This window comes from Misgurnus anguillicaudatus, chromosome 19 (assembly GCF_027580225.2).
Source record: "Misgurnus anguillicaudatus chromosome 19, ASM2758022v2, whole genome shotgun sequence".
In the NCBI taxonomy this organism is placed as follows: domain Eukaryota; kingdom Metazoa; phylum Chordata; class Actinopteri; order Cypriniformes; family Cobitidae; genus Misgurnus; species Misgurnus anguillicaudatus.
The window spans coordinates 27358477-27385024 of record NC_073355.2 but is presented as its reverse complement, the minus strand read 5'-3'; the positions used below and the strand labels follow the sequence as shown (position 1 = coordinate 27385024).

Below are 26548 nucleotides of genomic sequence, written 5' to 3'. Positions count from 1 at the left end.
CCTGATTCCTTGACTTGTTCTCGCGGTACTTTGATGTCATCGCCTGTCGGTTCTTGCGACAAACAAGCTTTTTATATGTTTTATTTGTTTTTTCTCTTATGATATCTCATTACATAAGGAATATTATTTGATTAATGTTTTACTTTCGTTGGCCAAGTTAAGTATTCATAAATGTAAATATGGTGATTAACCATTATTCCGTATTTTTCTATTAAAAGTTAAGCTGATAAACAAGAAAGCTGCTAAATGTATTAATGTATGTCAGCATGTTTTCATGTTTTTATTTAATTCTTTTTCTCTCTCATCCCCTGGCTAATGTAAAAAAATGTTGAATATGTTAGTTTGACTCATTAAAAAAAAACAAGCCTCTTATGTTGGGCTAGAAGGGATACGGCAAACGCCGAAATCTCGCCGGATAAGCGCTATTTTACCCTAATCATACCCCCAAACCCAAAATGTTATGGGATTTAGGTCATAACGTATGCCATCTAGCCTGAACCGCTGTTTTCATTCCAATCCTACCCCGAACCCAATATCTCGCGGGATCTAGGCGATTGATGTCTCCCTTCTAGCCAAACCCCGATGTTCCACGTGTTGTGTTGTGTCGCCCTCTATGGGCATTTGGACACGTTCTCAGTTCGACGTGCAGTAGTATTGAATGCTACATAATTTAAAATTCAAAGATGTGTTTAAAATACATACTTTTTATTAAAGACTTGGGGAATTTCCACCAATGTTCATTTTGTTTCAGTTAAGCATTTTTTCTCAATGTTTGTTTTAGTATTACTGCCATTGATAGGAAAAAAGAATGATTAGCATGCATAGTGATGTTTTAAAATGTTTATTCTTTACATTCAAGTGTGTTTTAACAAAATATCAAAGAATCTATAAAACAAATTCTCACACCAGTTCCAAGACATAAAACAAATAAACTAAATACGTTTATAAAGTTCTCAAACTTAACTGGCACTGCTGCATACCCCTAAAATTAAAGATTTACTTGAAGTGCTGTTTCGGGCATGTCCATTTATCTTTCATGTACACCATCACATTTACTCTGAAATGAATTCTATGACTCAATTATGTAGTACGCTTTAGGTATAGTAACTGAATACATAAGTGATGTATAACAACTTGTTTAAGCTTAAACTGAGGTTTTATAATAAAAAAAAAGTTACTAGTCAAAATGTGGATCTTGTCAGATCAACGGTGTGTTTACACTGTTAGACGAGTGAGAACTTGCCTGTCCTGAAAAGATGCATTACATTCTCAATGCATGTAATTGAATAAATCAAACCTTCACAGCTGTTTTCTTTTTTTTTTTGCATACAGTGCCCATGCAAAGTTTTGTGATTTAGTAAAATCAGACTTGCTATTTCTAGACCAAAAAGCAAGTCCTGCTGTACGTAAGAGCCTAAAGCTCTGTAATCAGTGTTTCATCCATTCTGTTTGAGGTTTCTTAAACATAAACAGCAGAGGGCATCACAGTGTCTTTAATAAAAGAGACTTCAAGTCATGCACTGCAGATACAAGCTGGATGTCACATCCAACCGGTAGCCATTAGTGGGAATTATCAGAAGGTAGTCTTCCTGCCAGCATGCTTTGGTTTTATTCCCATTTAAGGCATCACAGGGAAACTTTGTGCATTATTCATTGCATCTTAACTGAGGGCTTAGGACTCAGATGCAAGGTATCACTTAAAATTTCCTAGCGTATGATTCCTTATGCCAATCTGTAGGCACAAAAGCCAACAACGCTGGAATAAAGTCATCAGTGTTTGCAAAAGCCATGTTGAATAGTCTCTCTCTTTTGCTCAGGAGAACAGAAGCTTTTTCAGTGTATAGCTCCAGCTTTCCTAGTTTGGTCCTGAGTTTAGTGTTTGATAGTGGAGAATGAAAACTACAGGTCCTCTTGTCCAACTCAGAGTCCACACCTTGCCTGATCCAAATTGCGCTTCTGAAAGAAAGTCTTCCCGAACTCATAAGTGCTGATCATGACTGCACAGGCAGGAGCTACTTTAATCACTCTTGGGAGGAAACCTGCAAAATGCATTGTTGTTTTAATAATACGTGGTTAGGTGTGTAATATCTGGGTTTGGATAGTTAACTTACATTGATGTCAGATAAAAGTTATGTAATTCACTTTTAGACTTTACCTGCAAACAATCCCCTGTATCCCATGTCTGTCCAGATATTTTTCATTATGTTCCATGTGGAGGATGGCTTCTTGACAGAGACTCCTGTAAAATATCCAAAATGTCATGAAATGTGATGCCTGACAGTTGTTGTAATCAGTTCTCCATTGATCTTACATAAGGAATGACATCACAGGTTTTTTAACATCCCCGGTTAAATGACACCACTCTGTTCAATTAATTAACTACTACTACTAAGCAGGAAACACTATACAAACCACTAGTTGTGATACCTTCGCGAGCCTCCAGTTCTCCAAGCTGGATTTGCCTGCGTGTTTTTACCACGTCAAATGGCAAGGTCAGAATTGCAGCAATCTGTATAAAAATATATTCAGATAAGGAAGGCCAGCATTAATAAATTAGCATTAATCTAACGATCAGACATTTATGGGGTATTTAAGGTCTTAAACAACACAAGAAACTAATCCAAGATTATTCTGTAATCCAATTTTATCATTGATCAATTTTATTTTGTTTTTAATAATATGCAAACAACTTGAACTTGAACCCTTCTGTTCAAAAGATCAATTTCATGTTCTATCTGACCAAAAGTCGGTCTAGCATTTGATCTCACCTAAAATGGCCTTATTGTTAATCACATAGGATAGATAAGATTTCTCACTGTTCACCTGTGCTGCAGACTCCCTCTCTCATGGTTTCATATTTCTTCTCACTATGACCTTACTTACTTATTCCCAAATTAATTTATTTAACACGGCATACATATGTTTTTGCACGTTTGGCTTCTTACACTATTAGACTTTTAAAACAAATGGACCAATCAGATGAATCTTGGGGGTGAGATAAGCATATTTACCTATGGACGAGCCTATAAAGTGCTTATTTTAGCATCAGTGAATGAGAGTTAATGCGCCTATAAACACATGAGCTCCATTTAACTGTTTTTACTGCTAGAAAGTGTTCTGTGTGAATGGCTCCTTAGAGGACACTCACCGTTCCCGATATGGCCCCTGCTGTAAAACTGATGGCGAAAGAGGTCTGTGGTGCCCTGTATTTCTCACACAGCTGTGCCTTCACCAGCTCATAGTTAAACCAATATAATGCTGGTTATAAAAAAACACACAAAAGAATTCAAATATTGGATCAGGACAAAATACATGTACCATAAAATCATTAGAAAAAGTGTAAACGGCAACACTGACCGGAAAAGGGCACGTCCCGCAAAACAGTTGGTCCCCAACCTCTCCAGAGAGACAGACAGCCATCCTGAGCTACGGCTGAGCGGATACACGCCACCAGCTCGCTGTAGGGAAGCCTGCGGGACTGCATCTTAGTCCGGACTAACTCCAGAGGGCTGATCACAGACACTGCTCCCACTGAGCACCACAGAGTGAAAAACATTTCAGTTAAATTCTTTCAGAACCTCACAGGTCACGATTTAGACAGGACGGATTAGCGTCTACTTACATCTGGCTAGCCCTCCTGCTATTAGAGGGATATGGTCACCCTGATAGCCCATGCCATAACGCAGGAAGTCTCTCAGTTGGTCGTAACAGGTGAAGTAAATGATTGTGGCAGGAACCGCCATCACACTTCACAAACAAATGAAACATACATTTCAATAAGCATTCATAAAAACGTGAAATTACAGTAAAAACTGTTCGGATAGCATTAACATGTTGTTTAAAGGTGGTGTGTTTAAATTTAAATCTAGGATCTAGTGGTAAGATTGTGAATTGCAACCAAGGGTTCAGTCCACCGCTCACCCCACCCTTTCGAAACGCATAGAGAAGCTACAGTAGCTGCCACAGGACAAGCATGTCGTCGTCTGAGACAACATAGTGGTGAAATGTGATCTGTAGAGCAGTTTGTCCGTTTAGGGCTACTGTAGAAACATGTCGGTGCAAAATGGCGAATTCATTGTAAGGAGACCCACAGTGTATAAATAGACATGATTCATTCTATGATAATAAAAACTGTTCATTATGCAAGATCTTTTTACACAACTGCAAATAAAGTTATGTGTATTATAATGCATTTTTGTTAATAGATCTTTTAAATTTTTAAAACTGCACCTTTACAAGTGAAGTAAAGTGACAATTCACCAAAATATACAGTTCTCTCATGATTTGCTCATCCCAGATGTATGATGTATAAACTTAGTTTTTTGAGTTGAACATGGCAAAGCTCCAAAAAGCACATCACATCCATCATTAAAGTAATTCAAATTACTCCATTAGGTTAATACATTGACTAGTTGTTACATGCATGTTTGTCAGCGAAACAAGCAACAAGAACTTGAACTTACGCAACATATCTGAATACGCAACGTATTAATCACCATCAAGTTCAAGATGTTATTCGTTTTCACTCCAAAATTAGCTTCATAGGGCATACATTTACCCACTAGAGACATTTGAATTATTTAAATGGAGGGCTTTGCTTCTTGGAGCTTTGGCAAGTTGAGCCCCATAAGCAGATAACATGATGGCATATTAAAATTATCATCCGAGATGGCATAAAGGAAGGTAAATAGAGTAAATTACTGTAAGTGATAAGACAATTTTCTTATTTGGTGAAGCATTACTTTAATTTAAATAAAGTAAAATCTACATCAAGGTTATAGCTAAAACTAAACAGATTGCACAAACTTTCATAGTTGCAGAACAAGAACAACAGTTTTGTTGTATGACTAAACTATTCAACTCTTCCTAGCTTCAATTTTTCTCCTCCTTGTAAACATGGTTTTGTAGACTAGGCTTGTTGGCTCAGACAAAATGTTCAATGCTCTCTTATTTGTAAGCTGCTTTGAACGAAAGCGTCTGCTAAATGAACAAATGTAAAATGACTAGATTTGATCGGACAACATTTGCTCCAGTTCTGTCCTATAAAACCAATTTGGCACAGACATGTAGGTCAGAATGTACTTGAACCTCACACCAGTACTTCATAGCTGAACTTACAGTGTGGGGGGAAGTCCGCTCCACAGAGACCTGAGACCTTCATGGCGTGTGATCTTCACAAATGCATCCAAAGTGTAAAAACATCAAGAAATTGTAATTACAAACACTTGCAATCCCAAATGGGAAACTGCATGTATACAAATCCTTACCAAAGTCCCACTGAAGTGGGTGGGGGTTTTGTACCAGCCAGAGCAGGCCGAAACATTCCGACATACATAGATGTGATCCATCAGCCCGTTACAATAGAGAAAACATTTCCCTAGAAAACAACCAAAACACAACCTAACATTAACATAACTCAATCATAAATCACAATTTGTTTACGTTTTTTTGTACTCTACTTTCATTAATTTCCTATTCAGTTAAAAGGATTTGATCATTAGGACCAAAACCTTAGATAAGAGGTTTTATAAATATTAGTGGCCATGACACCAACCCTGCTATTACAGTGTCGAGTAAACCAAATCCAGCTTTGGCACAAACAAACCGATTTCCTACTATTTTTAGACATTCTGAAATACAGGTTCAAGGTAAGGCTTTCTACAAAGATAAACAAACCTGGCACGAGTTCATTCTTCATGTAATTTTTCACTGCTATGTTGTTTAATTATAACTAACTATATATACATTTGCACTCAAACAACTTGATGGAAACCTAATTGGCATTTGTTTGTTTTTCTTTTTTGCAAATTTTAAAAAGATCCGCATTTTTTCGCAAGAATAATTTTTCTTACTGCACTCAAAATCTAACACTGTGGTTGTAAACCAAGACCATGGCGCGTAGGGCATCTGGAAGTGCAGTCTGCAAAATGCCTGTGCAGCATTACGCAAACACTCTCGATCACTCAACATCAGTTTTATTGGGGAAAAGTATAGTTATCAAATTACCGCCAACTAATTTACTAGATTAAACTTTAAAGTTTAAGAAAGATTCAGAAGGATTTAAAGGACAAGTTCGGCACTTTACACTTAAAGCCCTGTTTTCAGATTGTTTATGATGAAATAGAACGGTTTTGACTGAAATTTCAACATATGCGGCTGCCCAGAGAATTTTTGGGTGTTTGTGTTTCAGCTCCTACCTTTAGAATGGGTTTAATGGTGCACTTGAACAATCCTTCCTAAAATGCATTAAACTTTCGTTTACAAAGACGTGAAACTCACCGAGTGGTCAGGGGTGTTCACTGGTATGCTCACACAAAAATCGCTGCAAAATACGCATTCCAACAGGTTTTATCGTAGTTTTTGCCAACTCCATTGACTATTAGCTGTGCTGTGAGGTACGGTATTACTCCGCGCCGGGAACTTTGTTTCTATTCTTGCAATTGGCAATGGCGGATTAGCGCCACCAACTGGGCTGGAGTGTCTATTATTCAAGCTCTAAGCGGAAGAATGTACGGGTGAGAGGCGTTTGGAAAAATAGGTCCACAAGTTAACAACGAATGCTAAAACAGCTGTTGGAAAGCATCTTTTAACGCGATTTTTGTGTGAGCATATCACTGAACACCCCCGACCACTCGACAAGTTTCACGTCTTTGTAAACGAAAGTTTAATGCATTTTAGAAAGGATTGTTCCAGAGCACCATTAAACGCATTGTAAAGGTAGGAGCTGAAACACAAACACCCAAAAATTCTCTGGGCAGCCGCAAATGTCGAAATTCCAGTCAAAACCGCTCCACCTCATCACAAACAATCCGAAAACAGGGCTCCAAGTGCAAAACACCGAACCTGTCCTCCAATGCTCTGTTTTCAATCTGGATTTAGAAATGCTGATACAGAAACCCATTTATTTGTTAACAGGAATTCTGCTGATTTGCCTTTTCCATTATCATTTCATTTCATGCAAGTCATCAAGTCAATATCATGGTAAGTGATGAACAATTCTGAATTAATTACAAAAGTAAAGTGCAAACATTCCTTAAGATTGAATTAGAAAACAGATTAGATTTATGTACAGTGTGAACATCAATGTTGTCTTGTAAATGTTTTCATCAAGGTGAATTTTGTAAGTAGTTATTAGAGTAAGCAATGGTAAAGCGATTATTGTGAACACATAGATAAAGGAACAATGCCTGCTTGCACATACTCACATTTAGACGGCCGAATGACCCCAGTCCAGGGCCTCGAATCTGCTGCTAGGGCTATGAGAGAGAAAGATAATGTCCATATATTGCAAAAGCAAACCAAAGCTTAGGTGCAAGAAAAAACTTAGTTGTTAAGGGCTTACAGTGCGTTATTAGCTGAAGCTTGAGTTTTGCTGGCATTTGACACATATTTGGCCTAAACCTCAGTTTAATCTCAAGCAAAAATTTTCAAGCGCCAATGCATGATTCAGCCAATCAGATTACGTTTTTAGCAAGACAGGAGCAGTGTTGCGGCCACTGTGATTGGCTGTTGGCCATGCTTCAGACAAGCCTTCCGTCAAGCATTAACGCTTTCACCCCGTGTGAATGTACCGTAAGCTTGCAACACTCTTAAAGGGGCAGTAACACTAACTTTGAGCATGCAAATATCTTTTGGACATTGCTGAGAATATGGGCGAGAAGAGCCTCATCAAAGGTCACGCCATGATGTACCAGTTTTCTACTGGTCACATGTCTCCACATAAAATGAATTGGCAGGTCAGAGTTCCACATACTTGCGAAAATATATCTTCTCACAAGCTTGCAGTCTCATTTGCAGGCGTATGAAAGGAAGTCGATGGAACTAAATGTGTAGTGTGACCGCCCCTTAAGGCTGATACTACACAATAGGGCCATACAACACTGAAGATGTTTCATGCATTTGTTGTAAACTTGCTAAAGTGAGTCTAAATAAAAACCTCCCTCTAAGAAAATACATTTCATTTTGGCTACTTTGCTTTTTAACTTCAGGAAGAATGAAACTGATGTTTATGTTGATTTATTGTGACTATTAGGGTCAATTACACTCTTTAGCCAGCTGAGATTCAGTATGTTTATAAAAGTTAAGAAACTTCCTGAGATCTGTACCTTGATGGAGGGGAGCTTGCTGAGATTGAAGTCTGATCTTCACCACATCCAACGGTGTGACTGTAGCACAAGATACAGCGAAACACTAATAATTTAGTAAAACAAGTTAGTGCAGCAAAAGTACTGCATGCACCACCATGTCATTCATTTTGGGATACTACCACAAAATGGCTGCCCCCAAATACAGCACTATATAGGGGTATTTACTCACCGAAAAGAGATGTTAGTAATGCCCCAGTGCCAGATGCCAGCATCTGCTGCACAGGCGTAATAGCAGCCGAAGGTCTGGCTGCAGGTCCTTCCCCCATCCTGCCAGCCTACCTGAAATACATAGAAATAGATGATACATAGAGGTATATTGCATGGACACACATGCCATATTTAGGATGTTAATATCACGTTGTGTATGCATGTCATGTTTTGGCAATGTCGCATACACTTAAAAAGCAGCATTTATGCCAGCATTTATTGATTAAAAGGGGTCATAGTGAGATTTTTTTAAATAAATATTTGGTGCAGAGTACATATGTGAAGGTTAGGCTCAAAATACTCCACAGATAATTTATTATAGCATGTTAAAATCGCCACTTTCTAGGCCTGATCAAAAGTGAGCCATTTTTTGGTGTGTCACTTAAAATGCAAATGAGCAGATGACATGCAAACCTTGAGCACGTTTATGATGGTGGTTTGTCGTAATTGAAACTGAATTGTGCTGTCAATTATTTTTTCTCTCTCTCTTTCTCTCTGCACTAAATGGCAGTCACGTGGTTGGATAGCGCAGATTAGAGGCCTTAACATGCGTTTTCGTCGATCGGATCACAAGTGGACGATGTTAACGCCAGGTGTAAACGGTGTTCAAAATGTTTTGAGCTTGTCCACTTTCGACCACTTTCAACCACATCCAGAGGTAGTCGAAACCACTTTCGATCGGATTGCTTTGGAGTTGCGGAACGCACATGTGGTTGAATGTGTTCGAACAGCCACACGCGACTGCCTTCTCTCCGCCCATTTATCTAATCTGAGGTATAGACCCCTTCACGGTTCACGTCACAGGCTGTTCCCACTGCGCATGTCGGGGTCAGAAAAGTCATTACAGCAGATTCAGTTGCGTATTATTCGGTATCATCAAAAATGCCTACTTACGTCGTGGGCTGTGAAAATCGCACCAAGTCTTCCGTTAAGTTTTCGCGAGTCATGCAGAATCTCAAAAACAAAAAAATACAACATCTGCGTCTGCAAGCAATTAACGTGCAGACTGGGACAATGCAAAGATCAAAGAGGCTTGTGTTTGTAGTGCTCACTTCATTTGAGGTAAGTCATCATTTTTCAGCACTGTTAGATTAAATTATTAAGCCTAAATGGTATGAACAGTTCGACCCCGTGCTGCGCGCGCACCCGATAGTCATTCAATGTTTACAAACCTTGAAGGGGTCTATTAAACACAAGTTTTACGTCTTTTTTTGACTTCTGGCGTGAACATACGTTGAACAGCGCTATTTTTAGCCTTTCATTGATGAAGCTAAAGCGGCTGATCTCCGTAGCTTCGTTTTGAAAGCATGTGAAAGTTGCGCGATCCTATTTCATCAATTGCGCTGAAAATTCAGAGAAAGCTCTTACATACACACGTACAAAACACTGTGCAGCATGTTTACTTGCTAAACAAGCAGTGGACTCTGACATAATATTAGTTTGCATCCATATAAACTCATAATTACTCCCGCTCGGGTTTGAATGACCGCAGAGACTCGCCCACCGTATCTCAACAGACCACCCCCTCACAGTATTCAGGACAGAAGTGGACAAAAGAGACGGATTTAAAGGGATACTTCACCGATTTAGCATTCAGCTTTGTATCTGTAGAAGCCCGGCAGTATTACTGAATGACCATGTTTCCCTCCATCATTTCCCCCTGAGAGGAGAGATATCTGCATTTTGGTTCTGCAAAAAAGTCCTCCGATGATGCAAAAATCGTCATATTACATCATCGGAGGACTTTTTTGCAGAACCAAAATGCAGATATCTCTCCTCTCAGGGGGAAATGAGGGAGGGAAACATGGTCATTCAGTAATACTGCCGGGTTTCTACAGATACAAAGCTGAATGCTAAATCGGTGAAGTATCCCTTTAAATACCAGGTGTAAACGTGATGTGTCTCTCTTGTCCACTTTTGATCCGATCGCAGTGTTAATTTCGTTAACGAAGACGATGACGAAAAATATTCGTCAACGAACCTTTTTTCACGGACGAAAACTAAATAAAAACTAAATAAAAGTCAGATATGATGACGAAGACTGTAACGAAATATAACTGACACTTTAGTCAACGAATAAAAATAAGACGAAAATGTTAGGGAGGGACGAATGGACAAGAGATCCAATCAGAGCGACTCATTTTGTGGGACAAGTTGTGAAGAAATCCAATCAGAGCGAATCTGTTAGGGTAGGTTGATCTACGGAGGCAGCAGTCGGCAGAGCCATTTTAAAAACCCGCGGCAAAGTTCGTTTTCACAACAGGTTGTTTACATTATATTTAGTTGTAGCTACCGTCTTAGTTACCCAGCTTTGGCTGATTTTAGTTGACTTCGCTCGTTAGCAACACGCTAACGTTTTGCACCCGGTCCGAAGACATGTCTCATTAACAACAAATGTCAATGTCAGAGCTACTGTAGCGTCTAAACTGGTCACACTTCAAATATGACAAGACGACAGCCTGTAAAGACGACTCATCCAGAAATACATGCGAAGGTAAGCATACACGCTATCAGATAAACTACCGTGTTTTCGCTAAACTTGGAATAACATAGAAACGAAAGGAATACACCTCTGAACTGTATTGATTGTATTGGTTTGTCTGAATTAATGCTGAGTATAAATATTCAGTGTCCTCAAATTGAATGAAATGTGTAACGTTACTATTATAGTAGATGTTGTTGTTTTACATGACTGGACAAAGTGCGTGCGTAAGTGCGTGTGTGTGTGTCTCTGTCTGTGTGTGTGCGCGCGCGTGTGTCTGTGTGTGCATGTCATTTAGGGAGAATGCATATCTTTTTCAGGGACCATGTATATTTTTAGGTAGAGCGGGCCTTATGCTTGTTTTATGTGATATCTTTTTATAAAGCCACGGTCAGTTTTTTTGACATTAAGAATAAAATAATAATACGTGTTTTCTAACAACCATTAAATCTGTTTCTGTATTGCATATTCAAACCTTGATACCATTCCATAACAGACTAAAAAATGTAAGACTGGACTAAGACTAAAACTCTTATGATATTTCGTCGACTAAAACTAGACTAAGACTAAAAGATTTCAGATGACTAAAATAAGACTAAAACTAAATGGTGTGTTATTCAAAAGACTAAGACTAAGACTAAATCAGAATTTGCTGCCAAAATTAACACTGTCCGATCGACGAAAACACATCTTAATACCAAGTGTAAACAGCCCCTAAGTGGCAGTATTACTGTAATTGGCCTCACAAAACAGGCGAAATCTGAAGAACCTAATTTTTCACATGCTTGCAGAAAATGGCTTACCCAAACAAAGTTACTAGGTTGATCTTTTTCATGTTTTCTAGGTTGATAGAAGCACTGGGGACCCAATTATAGCACGTAAACACGGAAAAAGTCAGATTTTCACACTATGACCCCTTTAAAGAAACTGCAAGAGGTGGGGATGATCATAAAGGCTTGGCCCTAGCATGCTGATATCTTATCTATTAAGCCCAGAGTTAAGGGAGGGTCACCCTCCCCATACCCTACAAACTCTTGCAAAAACCCAACACACACAGCCTTTAAGGAAACACCTCATTAGGAGACTTTGATCAATACCAAACGTGCAGAAGAAATGTACAACCTGGCCTTATTTAGCCTGCAACACGCATTGAGTATTGAGTTACAAGTGCCTTTTGTTCACAGAGATGTTTTTCATGGGATTATACCATGTCAAAATCCACAAAGCCAATGCCAGATTTAATCACAGCAATTAAGCTGTTAAAATTAATAAGCAAATATGCAAAAATAAGCAAAGAAAAAATATTCATCTGTCAGTCAGTGTTACAATGCCTGACTTTAAGGACTCCCATGTAGGTCAAACTCAGACATGTTTATGAAATGTATGTAGGGCTAAAATGCTATAAAAGATGATTGCTGCAGTGCTGCTAGCAGATATCTCACTTTATTCCTGTTGTGTTATATAAGAGGAGGAATTAAACATTTTATAACACCCTCTCTGATGCAATACATTTGAGAAACAAAACCGTGATACAGATGTAACGTTAGGTTTGGTGCATGCTGTGGAAACCATTTTGTTTTTGGGGATTTATTATAAATAAAGCTTCTACAACCAAATTATATTATGAACGACTGCATCATGTAAATAGCACGCGCAATATTTTAAATTAATCAAACGATGACATCATTTGAATTGAAAAAAGTGTATAACTGAATGTTTCAACCGTTGGTCGTTTAAATATCGTGAACAGAATCCGATTGCTTACAGAAAATGTATTTATACATTGTTAATGTTCTCTTTAAGATCAGGAAAACACTTAAAATCATTCTTAATTTAAAAAGAAAGAAAAAAATGTACTGACAACCTCAAGAAGAAAAACCATTCGAGCATGTTGATCAAGTCTTTGGTAGCTAAAAAAGTGCCTGAACAGAACTAAATAAAAAATAATTAAACTGCAAAATAATATCGGTTACCAACAAAGCAGGCAGCTTATAAAACGTTACAATAATTAGATAGCACTAGCATTACCTTCCCTGTGTGCAGTTTTAAATGAGTGCTGTGTTTCATGAGCTGTATGATGATCGCATTAAACGCAATGGCGCAGACATTGTTTACGAAGCTAATGAAACAGACAAAACTACGCTACTTAAAGATGAGCAGAACAGCTCATATGAAAGAGGCATGCAGGTAACTCACCTTTAATCTAAAACGGAGGCCGTCTGTTTATGCATTTGGTCGCTTTATGCCATTCTGAATCGCGACCTTACAATGCTCGCTGTCTGAGCACTGAGCAGCTGTAATACACACAAGTTTCACTGTGACTGCACCCTCTGGCGGATGAACTCATGCCAACTGTACTGAAGCTTCATGTTTGTTTTTGACTTGTCATCACAAGAGGCGTTTTGTTATTACATCGGCCTTTGTTTCTTATGGGGTAAACGTTAAGCTTGTATTTTTAATGGTATAGTTTATTATATTCCATGGCGGCTAAATATACGTCACTCCCAGAAACTCCATTTAAAAGCTTTTATAATAGAAAAACTTTATTTGGGAGATGTTCGTAATGCAAGGCTCATTTAGTTTATAAAGAATCAGTAGATCCCAAAATGTTAAAAGCGTTAACTGTCAAGTTGTCTCATGTTATTACCAACAACTAAACACAGCCTACGTTTATTACTTGCATCCCTCCGGGAGTTCATTAAAAGTGCCTAGTCCTGATAGATCACTTTCCTCTAGCATGCACGCAGTTGACTAATTAACTCAATATTATATAACTCAATATTCACACAATGTTTGCAGCAGGTCAGAGGTTATTTGCCAATTCTACTAAAGCATATGAAAACAAGATTAAGTCAATAAACAAATAAAGTTGTTTGTTATGGAGCTTTTTTGTTATGGAACTCAACTACAAAACTATTTTTTTTACTTATTAGACAGTTGACCAAGTGTAAGTACTGCCTCAGCTTGCATCTACCTTGTCTATTCAGTTACTGCTTTAACATTCATCATATAACACACTGTTTAAAACCAACAATTGCTCCTAAACAACTTTAAAAATAAGTAAACATTTATGGATTTTGCAGAAGTGACTTACAGTTAATTACAGGGTTTACATTTTAGCAGTCTTTTTATCTTAGTGTTTGGATTTAAATTAGACCAATCCATCATTACATGTAACTACCAAGGAGGATTAGGGCCAAGCTCAAACAAAAAACAAATAAATCTTGAAGTCATTAAAATGCGAGAACAAAGCCACCATTCAACAAGAAAAAAGTCAGAACAAATACAACCCCGAGCATAAAGTTGTTTTTAACAAGAATAAAGTCGTTTTTTAACGAGAATAAAGTAAATGTAATATTTTTAAGTAATATAATATTTTGATAATAATCTCATATTTTTACATTAACGTGTTTGGAGTGATGTGAACAAGCAGATCTGCAAAGCAGATACCAGATTAGATACCCGTCTTATTAATAAAACTATATGAGAGGAATGCAGAAAGGCAATTTTAAGGAATCTCCCTCATATAAAAGGCAATATGGGGGGAGATAATGTGAACGAACAAAATTCAGTACACCTTAATAAAACATGCATGCAATGAACAGAATATTGTGATGAATAAAGGGTTTTGTTAATTGGGTAGGGTAAATATTACACACATGGAGCACCTAAACGAAAGTGCACAGGTGATGGGAGATTTTAATCGTATTGGCGAGGGAGAAATGGAAAGACCCTGCAGCTTTGTGAACCATTGAGATAAATGCAACGAGTAGGCTATGTTTCACTTTAGGCGTGTTCTTATGAAAGCAACAATATAAAAGCTTTACGTTATGTGCAGACCCTTATAAAACCCTAAAAGACAACATTGAATGTGGCTTAATGCATCTACACAGTAATATTAAAACACCAAATTCAGCAAACATTTTATTAATAAAACATTCTGTGTACAGGCAAGTAGAAGATCCCAGAATAAAAACAAACCGCTAAAGAGCACGTTTGTTTCCTTCAATGAAAACAAGCACGTTCTGGGCTTTTCTGCTTGACCATACATGCTTATTAATAATATAGAGTGTAGTGAATTTTGTGTATTTATATAACTGTCTTAATGCAGTAAACATAAAAATAAGCTTAAATTTATTTACTTCATTCTTGAAATTTCACGACTTTATTCTTGTTAAATAATGACTTAATTCTCTTAATTATATTTATTCGTACATTTTTCTCATTAAATATTTACTTTATTCTCGCATTTTAATGACTTTAATCTCAAGATTTTTTTTAGCTTGGCCCTAATCCTCCTTGGTATGTAACATACTTAAAAGTTAGTCATGTTTTTTTTTCTTGAAGACTTATAACTGTTTAAGACTAGTCTTAGAAGTTTATGCAACAGGCCACAGAGATTATTAGACATCAAGAAGTGTTTGCAATACTTATCAAAGAGATAATTTAAGGTAATGATCAGTGTCAAGAAGTCAACAAAAGACAAGGAGTGTTTTTGGGATTTTTACAGATTTATTTGCGAAACCAACGAAAGCTTAGAATCTGAGCTTCTGAAAGAACCACTTGTTCTTGCCCGTCTTGTACCTGTAAGACAAAACATTCACTGTTATTCGCTGTATAACCACATGCAGAACAGTACATTATCACACCCTTAATAAAAATAATATTTTGTCCAGTGTACAGACAGTTCCCACATTTAGCACCAAGGCCTAAAATCAGCAAGTTTAGAATGAGAACCAACAAGGGCATTGTGTAAGATAACCTTAATCACACAACATTTCCTGAATTTAAATGAAGAAATATTCTTTTTTTTTACATTTTGCTGTGCTGACCTGGGTTTCTACAGTAGTAGAATGTGAAATTATTACTCTGAACTGCTCGGGTGCACATGGTGACAACAACATACCTCTCCTCAAACTTAACCTTGGCCTCCCTCCTGGCTTTGCGCTTCAGAGCAGGATCCCTGAAAACATCCTTGTTCACAACTGTTTTGTCCAGAGGAATGTCAACAGAGTACCTGAGAAAAAAAATGTAAATTGTGTGAATCAATTACATTAAACACGTATTTATAACAAGACCCCCCCCAAAAAAAACTAAACACCAAATCACAGATCACACCAAACACCACATACTATCACAACTGGATAAAAGACTTTACATTCTGGCTTTAGGAAACAAGACGAGCTTGTGGAGAGCTCAACTGATTTATATTCACTGAACCTGATCTATTTTCTGCTTTTAAGAGAAATGCAACGATAATGGATTTTCAAGTAACTAATTATTAACCTTTCTTAATTGATTGCACAATACAGATTAACCCACTGGAGTACTGTTAATGGTAATTGAAACTGCATGAATACTACCCAAACAGATAAAAATGGTCAAATCAACAAGGTATGACTGAAAAAGACATTTAGAAAATGTTCTGGCTCCTACAAGCCCCACAATGTAAATAAACAGGGTCCGCAACTTTCAAGCCAAAAAAGTGCATCCATTCCTCACAGAATAAGTTACTAAAGGCCTTTTGATGGTAATTAAAGTAGTTTATTAAAAATTATAAAATATAATGACTAGATTCCAGTAGCATCCAATGCACATTATGCATAGGTACGATGCATACGATCTGTAATAAGAGACTCTCACGAGAACCATGTGTTGTGAGTTGTTTTAGTCACAGATTTGGATAACTCAATATCCTGTTGTCTTATATCAAAATCTCACTCAGTTTTTATTTTTTAATCTTATTTTAACATGTAACTGCCATTGTTGTTGTTTTTCTCCAAGACAGCATTGTTACTGGAAGCTATTCATTTTAGTTTGTTAAGTTTTTTCTTACAAAATCACATCTATTGACCCAAGAAAGTCTATATTAACCCACTGGATCTTTGAAGGATGGATGCACTTTTTGGGCTTGAAATGCATGGATCCTGTTTCCTACCTTTATAAAGCTTGGAAGAGCTAGGACACATTCTAAAACAGGGATGGGCAACTTGGGTCCTGGAGGGCCGGTGTCCTGCAGAGCCCAGCTCCAATCATAATTAATAAATAGGCAGGCATACTAGAAACTTTCAGGCAGGTGTGCCAAGGCAAGTTGGAGCTAAACTCTGCAGGACACCGCCCCTCCAGGACCGAAGCCGCCCATCCCCGTTCCAAAATAACAGAAATGTGTTTGTCTGAAAGATGATGGACATTGGTATTTCAAGTGGCTTGAGGGCAAGTAAAACATGGAGTGATTTCATTTCTGCTTAACTATCCCTTTAACACTGCTCAGAATTGCATATTAGTTCAATGACACTTGTAAACCTAGAATCACAAACCTGTCATCGGCCTATTCCCAGTAAACCACAACAAAACCATCAAGCAACCTTAAAAACCGTTTATACCTGGTTGGCATCAGGTGATTGTAGTTGAACACCTTAACAAAGGCCTTGATCTTGGACCTCTTGGCAACCTTCTTCTTGCCCATGGTTGTTGTGACTTTACGAGGATAACGGTCAATACCTGCGACCAGAGCGTGGCTGTATGGACGGTCTGCAGTGCCATCATCTATGTTCTGTAAGCATAGTAAAATCACACAAGACGGTCATTCCCATTAAACATAGTTTCATCCAGACAGTAAGATGAAGATCTTAGTCAACATACCTTGACAATTACAGCCTTGCGTCCGGCATAACGTCCAGCCAGGACCATCACCACTTTGCCAGGTTTCATAAACTTGCCCATCTCTAAAAAAACATAAGCTTGTATGTTAAAACCTTAAGAAAACCCTACTACTAATCTATCATCCTAAAAGTTTAGCAGCAAGCTACAGACCATAAACAGAGTGACCTGCTATTAGTCAAAACACCTAACGCGAACGCAATAATGCAACAAGCATGGTTTAACAAACTAAATACTGATGAAATTGTAGACCTTTACTATTCAATATAGTAAATGTACCAAAAAGGTAACTGTTACGCATATAGCAGACATGACTGTATGTTAAGCTTTACCACACTATGCTAACTTGTTGTAATAAACCGTTCTAGTGAATGTCAAGATTTGTAATTATTTCACAACGCATTTTAAACTTTTAGATACATAATCATTACTACCAAACACCAGCAATAATAAACACACGCTGCCATCAACTGTTCGCAAATCGTGGACGAGAAGGAAAGAATGCTATCATGTTAGAAACGGTGTGACTACTAAGCCGTTTATCTCTGAATATTACCGTTATATTTCTTAAATAAACAGCTTAATATGTTGCCATGGATATCATCTTTATAAATTATATGACAGAAAGATCAACAGTCCTTATTTGTTTATTGATGGGCATGGATTATTTTCTCCTATATAAAACTTACTGATGGTGCTCTATGGCGGACGACAACAGGAAAGGAAGTAGAAAGAGCGAACGTGACCCTTGACACCCGCGAGGAATGACGTATTTCCGCCCATTTGTTCTACGGAGAGCCCATGCGCACGCGCACATTGGTGAAAAGACTGTCGCCCTCTACTGCCATAGCTGTAAACACCAACAAAAAAGTTTTTTTATTGCATTTGCAATATACAAAAATAGTTGTTGTTTTTAAACACGTAAAATTGATTTACGCACATCTCTATAGAAATCTATTAAAATGTTATACCCACAACTTAAAAACAAAATTATATTTATTTTTATGTAATGTAAATATTTAGTAATGTAGATATTTCATAGTGTAAAAAATAGAAGAAAATGAGAACCAGATTCAAAGCGCATCTTGAACATTTAATCAACATACTCACTAAAAACAGACCATCATTACATCCAAAAATGATGGCACATCTTTAAAGAGATTGTAATCGACACTGATTTGAAATTCAATAATTGCAATGATGTCTGTCATTGAAAGAACACTTTAGTAAAGGATTTACAAAGATACACAAAAGAACAATAATTCCTTAACAGATATAACAGAAACAAGATTAAACAAAACGATATATTATTTTCAAAAGAAAGACAAGTTAAATCAGACGGGCATATGGAGACCACTAATAAATCACATGCATCCAATCTAAATAGTGCTTAATCTATTTACTACTAAATAAGGTAGAAAAAGTCTCCTGCTCCATTATTTAAAGAATCTATTAAGGAATGTGGAATCAGAAAAGGTACAGCAGCAGGATACAATTTCAGAGATTGTACATTCAGTGTTATAGAGAAGTAAACAAGGATTGACAAGACATGCTTCTCAACAGTGGTAGAGCAAATATATACCATATAATTCAGTCAGCATCAACGCACAGCATAACAATTCACAGTCAGCAGATTTCTTTGATTACTTCCTTAACATTGTGTAACATTATTATCATCTGCTGTGAACATCCACAGAATTCCGATAATCGTGTCAGTTTTCAACAATCAATTGTACAGCCCCAGCTGGCTGGAATGGGCCAGACTGTGAAAACACTGATATACAAACACTAATGAAGCTTTTTAGTGTTATGTTTTGCACTCTTTCTTTGTACTGAATGACCTGAGTGTATTATTTGACCTATAGGTGAGATCTCATCAGCATGCATGTCACCTCAGACAGTGATAAGAGCACAGAGCAGAGTCAGACATGACCTGATATGCACTATTCCAGTGTTTGACTATTGACAGTGTTGATCCCCATTAATGTGATTGTAGCTGTGTAGTTGTGCAATTTATAGTACATTCTTAGTTTTCCTATATTGTAATCACTACATATAGCTACATATAGGTTTAAAAACAAAAAGTATTTCCCTTCAGTTTATGTTTACTTTACATAGATCTCAAACATACACAATGACCCTTTAAAAGGGTTAACATAAGAAACAATACATCTTCATGGTGTGATTGATTTTGGTAAAAGCTGGAGATAACAAATCTATTTAAAAGATAGATGTTGTGGAGGCAGTCACATGCTTCACATGGTTACTAAACCAAGCAAATTTCTTTTGAGGTATGATCAATGCAGCATATTAAAACCTGCTTATCTTCTTATAGCATAGAAGTGACTGAAGGCATCTGGACCAATATCAGCATAGTCGCAAAAAAAGTGCATGAGTTAATTCATTTCCAAATTACTTTGGATCTGTTCTAGTTCCAATTACTCATTTATCTTATAATTTATTTTGATATGATTTGCATTATGAAGACAGGGAATTAGTGTTATAGAAAATGTTATTCAAGCTTCTGAGGGTTTAAACCACATTCATTCTCTTTTCTCCACTTAACTCTTCTGTATATATATTTTTTTTATTTATTTATACACACACTTCCAGCACACCGTTTTTTATGCTTAGAAAGCATCTTTTATATTTTTCAGTTGCCTGACGGCCAAGTCTACAGGTAGCTGGAACTTGAGGTGGCTGAGGCGACCCAAAATGCGCAGAGCGCCCTCAAAGCCTGTTTGCGCCATGTAGCTCCAAGATTGGTAGTGAGGGTGTATTAGTGTTCCAGACTTACACAGTAGATTGAGCCAAGACACAAGCCTCTGCTCATTGAGTGCCATGCACACTAAAGCCTTGAACTCAGAATCTGCACTCCGTTTATATCGTCCATGCTCTTTGAGCACCGTATGTATGGCCCATAATAGAGACTGCTTTGGCGTTACTGTCACAGGTCCGTCCCCTACAGGCAAACTAAAGGATTGCGAGAGCTGGCGAGCGGGTGATTCCACAAAAGCCCGGCCATTTTTGGAATGATAGTACTTGACGAAAAGTTCCCACGGATGCAGGCTCTGTGGAGAAGAGCTGAGGGGCAGCAGGCATGAAATGGGGGCCAGCACCAAGCTCATGCCCTGGGACGGAGTGTACAAGCCGTGGGCCAGCAAGTCGCGCAGGGCAACGGCCAGTTCTTTGCGCACAGAAGCGGTCAGTTCGTCCCGAGGTCCTCCGGGGGACAGGCAGGTGGAGTAACTGACCACATGTTCCACCTGAGAGGAGGGCTGCTGGCGAGAGGCTTGGATACGGACGCGCTCTACGGCTCCTTCCAGTTTCTGCAGCAGAGGGCCGTAATCTTCTGCCTCACATCCCTGAGACCACATACTGTTGGGCACGTGGCCTGCGGCACAGCCGAACTGGCTCAAAGCAAAGATCTGCAGCACAGCTAAGGCTTTCTGGATCAGCTGAAGGCCAGTTTCACGGATCCTCTGTGCCTGTTCAGGGTCCACTAGGGAGAAGAAAATAACTTACAATTCACATATTTGGTGATTAAATCTAGATATATTTATTTATTCATCAATATGATTTTGTTGATCTTGATTATTGTTGTTGCTGCTGTGTTCACACAATATGTGCGGAGCATAACCACCTTGCTTCATTCCTCCAGTTGTTCTTGTGTTTGTTCCAGCTGCTCGGGCCTGTTGGGTCTTCACACCATCATTTAAAAGTGGATTCCCCACCTCATCTAACAAATGAAAGATCAGGTGTAACAATGAGATATTATTTATTTCACGCTACCTTCATACTACTGAATGACAACACCTTTTAGGTAACCGCTAGATGTTACTTAAAAAAAAAAACTAGAACTACGCTGGGTACTGCAGATGGGAGTCTAAGCAGAATTTCTCACCCTGTATGAAGTTAATAAACATCTCAAGGTCTCTGATCTGGGTCTTGAGCTGCTCAACCAGTTGCTCTTTGACTCTGGCTGGGTTGACTATCTGAGCAATGGCCGCATCCACTCTCTGTCGAAGCTCCTCTGGTGTGAGATTCCCAATGTCTTCATTGAAGTTTACATCCAGCTTTTTAATAAGCTCATCAATGATCACCTATTAACAAGAAAAGATACTATTTAAAATGGGTTTACAGGAATTGTTCACTGTTAGTTCACCATTAAGATTGATTCATTTCTCTGATGATGGATGGGCTTTAAAAATGGGTACTATTCAATGCCTGTGCAAAGCACAACCAGCATATTACTTAATATACAGGGTTCCCACACCTTAGTTAACTTTAAATTTAAGGACCTTTTAAGGACTTTCCAGGTGCAAATCCCCCTCAAATTCAAGGACTAAATGTGGGGACACATTTCGAGTGAGAGCAAGATTACATCATGTTACCTTTTAAGATATATTGTTACAGTTCCCTTTGAGGGAACTCGCGCTGCGTCACTGTGGTGATGCCTCCAGGGGTAAGTGCATCTGAATGTGTATATCAAATTCAACCAATGGTGAGGCTTAACGACAAAGACAGGGTGACGCGGGAGCCAGGAAGTATATTGCTATCTGAAATATTGCCAAAGACGGCGTTACAGGGATGCAGGAAGTATGGCAAGGGAGATGCAGCCCTTCTCAGCGAACAACAGTTACATACGTAACCCGCGACGTTTTCATGTGTCAAAAACAACTATGCAAAAAAGCATTTTGGTATGAATCAACATTCGCATACGAAGATATAAGCATTTAAAGCGAACAGTTTAGCACGTGTGCTTAAAAAGTCTAGAATTTTTATAATATTATCCTACACCACACAGGGAATAATCAGTGTTGGGTAAGTTACTCAAAAAAAGTAATTAATTACTAGTTACTAATTACATCTTCAATCATGTAATCAGATTACTTTACAAATTACTATCTTCAAAAAGTATTTAATTACTTATTACTAATTACTTTGTAAATCCTATTTAGTACGTGATACAAGGATATGTTTGAAATGGCTCGAAGAAATAATATATAAAAGTAGATCAATTATTCTGGTCCCACTTTAGGGTCCAATTCTCTCTATTAATTAACTCTTAACTCATTTTACCTCCATATACTCCAACTGCTGCTTATTAATACTATCAGTAGTTGTTTATTTTATTATTTAAAACCAGGGACTACGGGTGGAAATTAGCTCTTGAGCTATAACCTGGTACTATGCATCTTTACTTTTGATGTTAATGTTTAATGTATGCTGTCCCTGTTTCTTTAAATAAATAAAATTCAAATTCAAGTATTGATAGAAATAGGGAGGGTTAAGGATGTAGAACAAGGTTTTGCAGAATCAGGCATTAATATGTGCTGTTTAGGTATTAATAAACAGCCAACATTTCATTAATATTAATGTTAATAATTAACCAGTTAATAGTGAGAATTGTAAACTAAAACCATGTTAAATCCACTATTGTATTATAGTATACATAATTGTTCTACAGTCCTTACACAGTATTAAGTTACATCAGAAGTAACTGTAATTAGATTACAAGAAAGATAAGAGTAATCCCTTACTTTACTTTTTCAAGGGAAAAGTAATCAAATTACAGTAACTAATTACTTAGTAACTAGTTACACCCAACACTGGGAATAATATGGATTTTTTCCCCAAAAACTTCTTGCATAAAATAGATTCAAGCACTTTCAATGACCTGTATCTATGCATGTATATTTTCAAAAACTTCCCAGGGCCTTAAATTTTTTTCCCCAGATTCACAAACTTTCAAGGATTCAAAGACCCGTGGGAACCCTGAATATAATACTAAATATGTTCGGTTGAAGAAAGGAAGTCTTATACACATAGGCTGGCATTAAGTTGAGTAAATAATGGAGTAGTTTATTTAATTTTTCACTGAACTATTTCTTTAAAGGGAATAAGTGCAGTGTTAGGTTTGTATCCATAGAAAGTGCATCAGGTGCACAGAAATGACTTTTAGATTTATGCGCAAGAGGGTATTAAGTGACAATGATCACCCTCTGCCTCTCCATGACAACAGACTGAGGCAATGAGTCATAGCTGCCCTCCTGGTAGGCGAAGCGTTCCAGGTCGTCGAGTTGCGTCTTCAGCTGGAAAATCAACTCCTTCTGCTTTTGTCTTTGGGCTTCCAAACGTTCCCTCTTCTCTCTTTCACTCTACATATCATGATCACATAAACAAGCGAATTTAGCTTGAATGCTAGTACATTAAACTCTATAGTAGTAAATGTTAAACAAGCAAAATAAAGACAAACGTGAGAACGTTTACATTCTCTCCCATTCACAAAACCAAACCAACCCAAGTACGGATTTTATCTCACAGAGATAACTTAATAAAATCATTACATTTATTGTGATATTGAATGTAAGGTTCGTGTTTAAAGCACTTACCAGTTCATCCTGCGAGCAAAGCGTGTGTGCAGACGAAGAAATAAGGAAATGGCATTTAAATAAAACTCTTAGGAATAACAAGACATCTCAACAACTTCATACAGAGTTAAGAAAGATTTTCCAAAGTTCCTTATACCATCTTTAAATGGTTCAAATATCGGTTTTGTAAGCCATTTAAGAAATGAAGTTTAAACAAAACTGAAGCTGCCAAATTGTATATATTTTAAGAGCAACATATGGTAATTGTATTGGGTCGAGAATTGGTCTGGGTAATGCAGTAGATGCATTACAGGTGGATATATGATTGCAAAGACTGTTGACTAGCATTGAAGCAGGTGTATTAGAACAATGGTTCCCAACCTTTTTCACTTCAAGGCCCCCTAGTTGCCCACAACAATATTTGAAGGCCCCCCACTCACTTATTTTTTCCACAAAGTTAAATAGAACTTGGAATGAATTGACAGATGTATATCCGCTACTAAAATGTCCCAACAAATAAAAAACATCATCTTGAGTGTTGCCTGTTTTAGCTTATTTTAATGCTTGTTTTGTCCATTTTTTTTTATCATTTTAAGTCATCTTGAGGCCCCCCCTGTGGGCCCCGACCCCCTGGTTGGGAAACACTGTATTAGAAAACAAACAGGACTGATGACTCTGTATATTATATGCATTAGATTGCATCTCATCACCTAGCAACAAAGTACTTGTTCTAAGATAACATCAAAATTCTGGTGAATGTGATCGTGGCAGGTGTTTATCTGTCAAAACATAGCATTATTGTCTAAAAATCTAACAAGTTCTCTCACGTTGCCTCCCTAGGTAGGAAGCTCACTAGGTTTTTAGAAACAACAACAACAGAAATCAATCAAACTCACAGAGTTCTCAAGCATCTGAGCATCCTGTGTTCTGCAGCCGACGACGTGAGGGCATCCTTTGAAAGCAAACTCCTCCAGCTCCAGCAGCATCCTCTCCTTCTCCTCGCTTTGAGCATGGACGATCTGTTTAAGTCGAAACTGCACTTGAGCGAAGTGAGAGGTTAAGGCGAGGAGCGATGAATTCAGCTGCTCCTGCTCGTCTTCCAGCTTCCGCAGTCTCGCTACCATCTCTGTGTCGCCGGAGGACGCAGAGGCAGACTGCGAGCCTCCCTTCCAAAGCTCATCCTCCGGGTTGGCCACGGCTCCCACGGGCGCCCAGCGCTCCCCGGCTCCCGCGAAGGCAGCCTCGCTGTCGGAAGTGGACAAGTCCTCCGTCGACATGGGACTGGCAGATTGACAGCCTAGCTGCCCCGAAACGCTGTTTAGAGTTTACGAGCTTAACTGATCCACAATACTCAATACTATTCAATGTGAATCCAAAACATACGCAACGATCGCCTTTAGCAGGTGCACCGCAGTATTACAGCGTATCCTTACGATTACGTCGTTGCAAACAACATTGCAACGTAATCGAACTGACTGAGATCTCGCGATAATATGGAACCACCTCACCAGAGTTCTAGCACACGCGCTGGTCCTTCAATAGGCTTGTTTGAGATGAGCAAATTCTGCGCAGAATCGATCACCGGTGATCCGCGCAAGATGCATGTCGGTTAGAAAAGTGTCCGACTTACGTCCGACTTGCTCTGATGTCACGCTGACGTGTGCAAACTAACTCTCTCGCGATGGAGAGGCGGGCTCGTCGGATTCTACAGCCGAGCGCAGTTGCTCTCCACCGACTGCGTTGACGAAAAGCACGATGGGAAAAGACTTGCTGACGACACAGCTTAATGCTCATTGGCCATGTTATGTCAGCTGATGACTTGTTAATTCGAAAAACTCTAATTCCTGTAGTAGTTTTTATATTAATTCAATTGTTCTTTACTATGACATTTATATTTTTTATGAATTCCTGTAAACTTCTGTATTGGTGTTGATTTATTTGTACTGTGAGCTGTTTATATTTCACACAACTGAAACGAATTTGTATTACCACTAGACTTAGATTTATTCATCCCAACATTTACTAAGTAACCTTTTCCAGTAAGGAACAGTTCACCTTCGTTGATTCTCCTTATAAACATCTTTATGTAAATGCATTTATTGGTATTAAAATAGCATCTATTTAATCTGCGATAAAATACGCGAACGTGATCTTTGCCTATGCTGAAGTTTGTAGTCGACTGGACTGCGAGATTGGTGAGTGTCTGACTTAAAAGCTCTTTTTTCACTCCTCCCCTCACTGCAGGCGTCTGCTCTCATCTGAATTTCAGGCAAGGCAAGCTGCATCTCAAACAAGCCTAATATGTTCTACAGATTCGTGAATCTGTGGGAAGGATGTACACGTCAGTGACGTGATGACGTCAGCAGAACGCATAGTTATAAATCGACGGGCTCGGCTTTATTATTTACTCTTCATTGTTTAAACTACAACGCCTTAATATCAGTCATATACACATATACTTGCACTATACTGGCCCAGCAGAGATTTTATCTATCTATCTATCTATCTATCTATCTATCTATCTATCTATCTATCTATCTATCTATCTATCTATCTATCTATCTATCTATCTATCTATCTATCTATCTATCTAATAGTACTTTTAATTTATTGTGATATATAAAAAGTACAATAACAAATAAAGAAGGACAGAATTGTCTTATATAGTTTGGAATGTC

General features: G+C 38.1%; 3 protein-coding genes across 6 annotated transcripts; all 3 read right to left on the bottom strand.

Moving 5' to 3' along the window:
• Window positions 1–825: 825 nt before the first annotated feature.
• Window positions 826–13191, bottom strand: slc25a39 (solute carrier family 25 member 39). Of its 4 annotated transcripts, none has more exons than XM_073857325.1 (12): window positions 13033–13191; window positions 8317–8426; window positions 8106–8165; window positions 7206–7256; window positions 5274–5377; window positions 5119–5192; window positions 3623–3747; window positions 3358–3531; window positions 3149–3258; window positions 2413–2509; window positions 2156–2239; window positions 826–2039 (listed from the first exon to the last, which is right to left on the bottom strand). In XM_073857325.1, the coding sequence occupies exons 2-12, from the start codon at window positions 8411–8413 to the stop codon at window positions 1921–1923; spliced, it is 1095 nt and encodes a 364-aa protein (XP_073713426.1). In that variant the 5' UTR covers window positions 8414–8426; window positions 13033–13191; the 3' UTR covers window positions 826–1920. The 4 variants fall into 4 exon arrangements, with proteins under 4 accessions (XP_073713426.1, XP_073713428.1, XP_073713427.1 ...); XM_073857327.1 differs by having other exon boundaries at window positions 2428–2509; XM_073857326.1 differs by lacking the exon at window positions 13033–13191 and adding an exon at window positions 12865–12992.
• A 2135-nt stretch (window positions 13192–15326) lies between these two features.
• rpl27 (ribosomal protein L27) lies at window positions 15327–18263 on the bottom strand. The gene is made up of 5 exons (XM_055194086.2): window positions 18186–18263; window positions 17479–17561; window positions 17220–17389; window positions 15743–15853; window positions 15327–15420 (listed from the first exon to the last, which is right to left on the bottom strand). The coding sequence occupies exons 2-5, from the start codon at window positions 17557–17559 to the stop codon at window positions 15372–15374; spliced, it is 411 nt and encodes a 136-aa protein (XP_055050061.1). The 5' UTR covers window positions 17560–17561; window positions 18186–18263; the 3' UTR covers window positions 15327–15371.
• A 305-nt stretch (window positions 18264–18568) lies between these two features.
• Window positions 18569–25388, bottom strand: rundc1 (RUN domain containing 1). Its single transcript, XM_055194081.2, has 5 exons — window positions 24767–25388; window positions 23499–23657; window positions 21401–21599; window positions 21140–21235; window positions 18569–20998 (listed from the first exon to the last, which is right to left on the bottom strand). Exons 1-5 carry the CDS (start codon window positions 25145–25147, stop codon window positions 20127–20129), a joined length of 1707 nt encoding a protein of 568 aa, XP_055050056.2. The 5' UTR covers window positions 25148–25388; the 3' UTR covers window positions 18569–20126.
• Between the last annotated feature and the right edge of the window lie 1160 nt (window positions 25389–26548).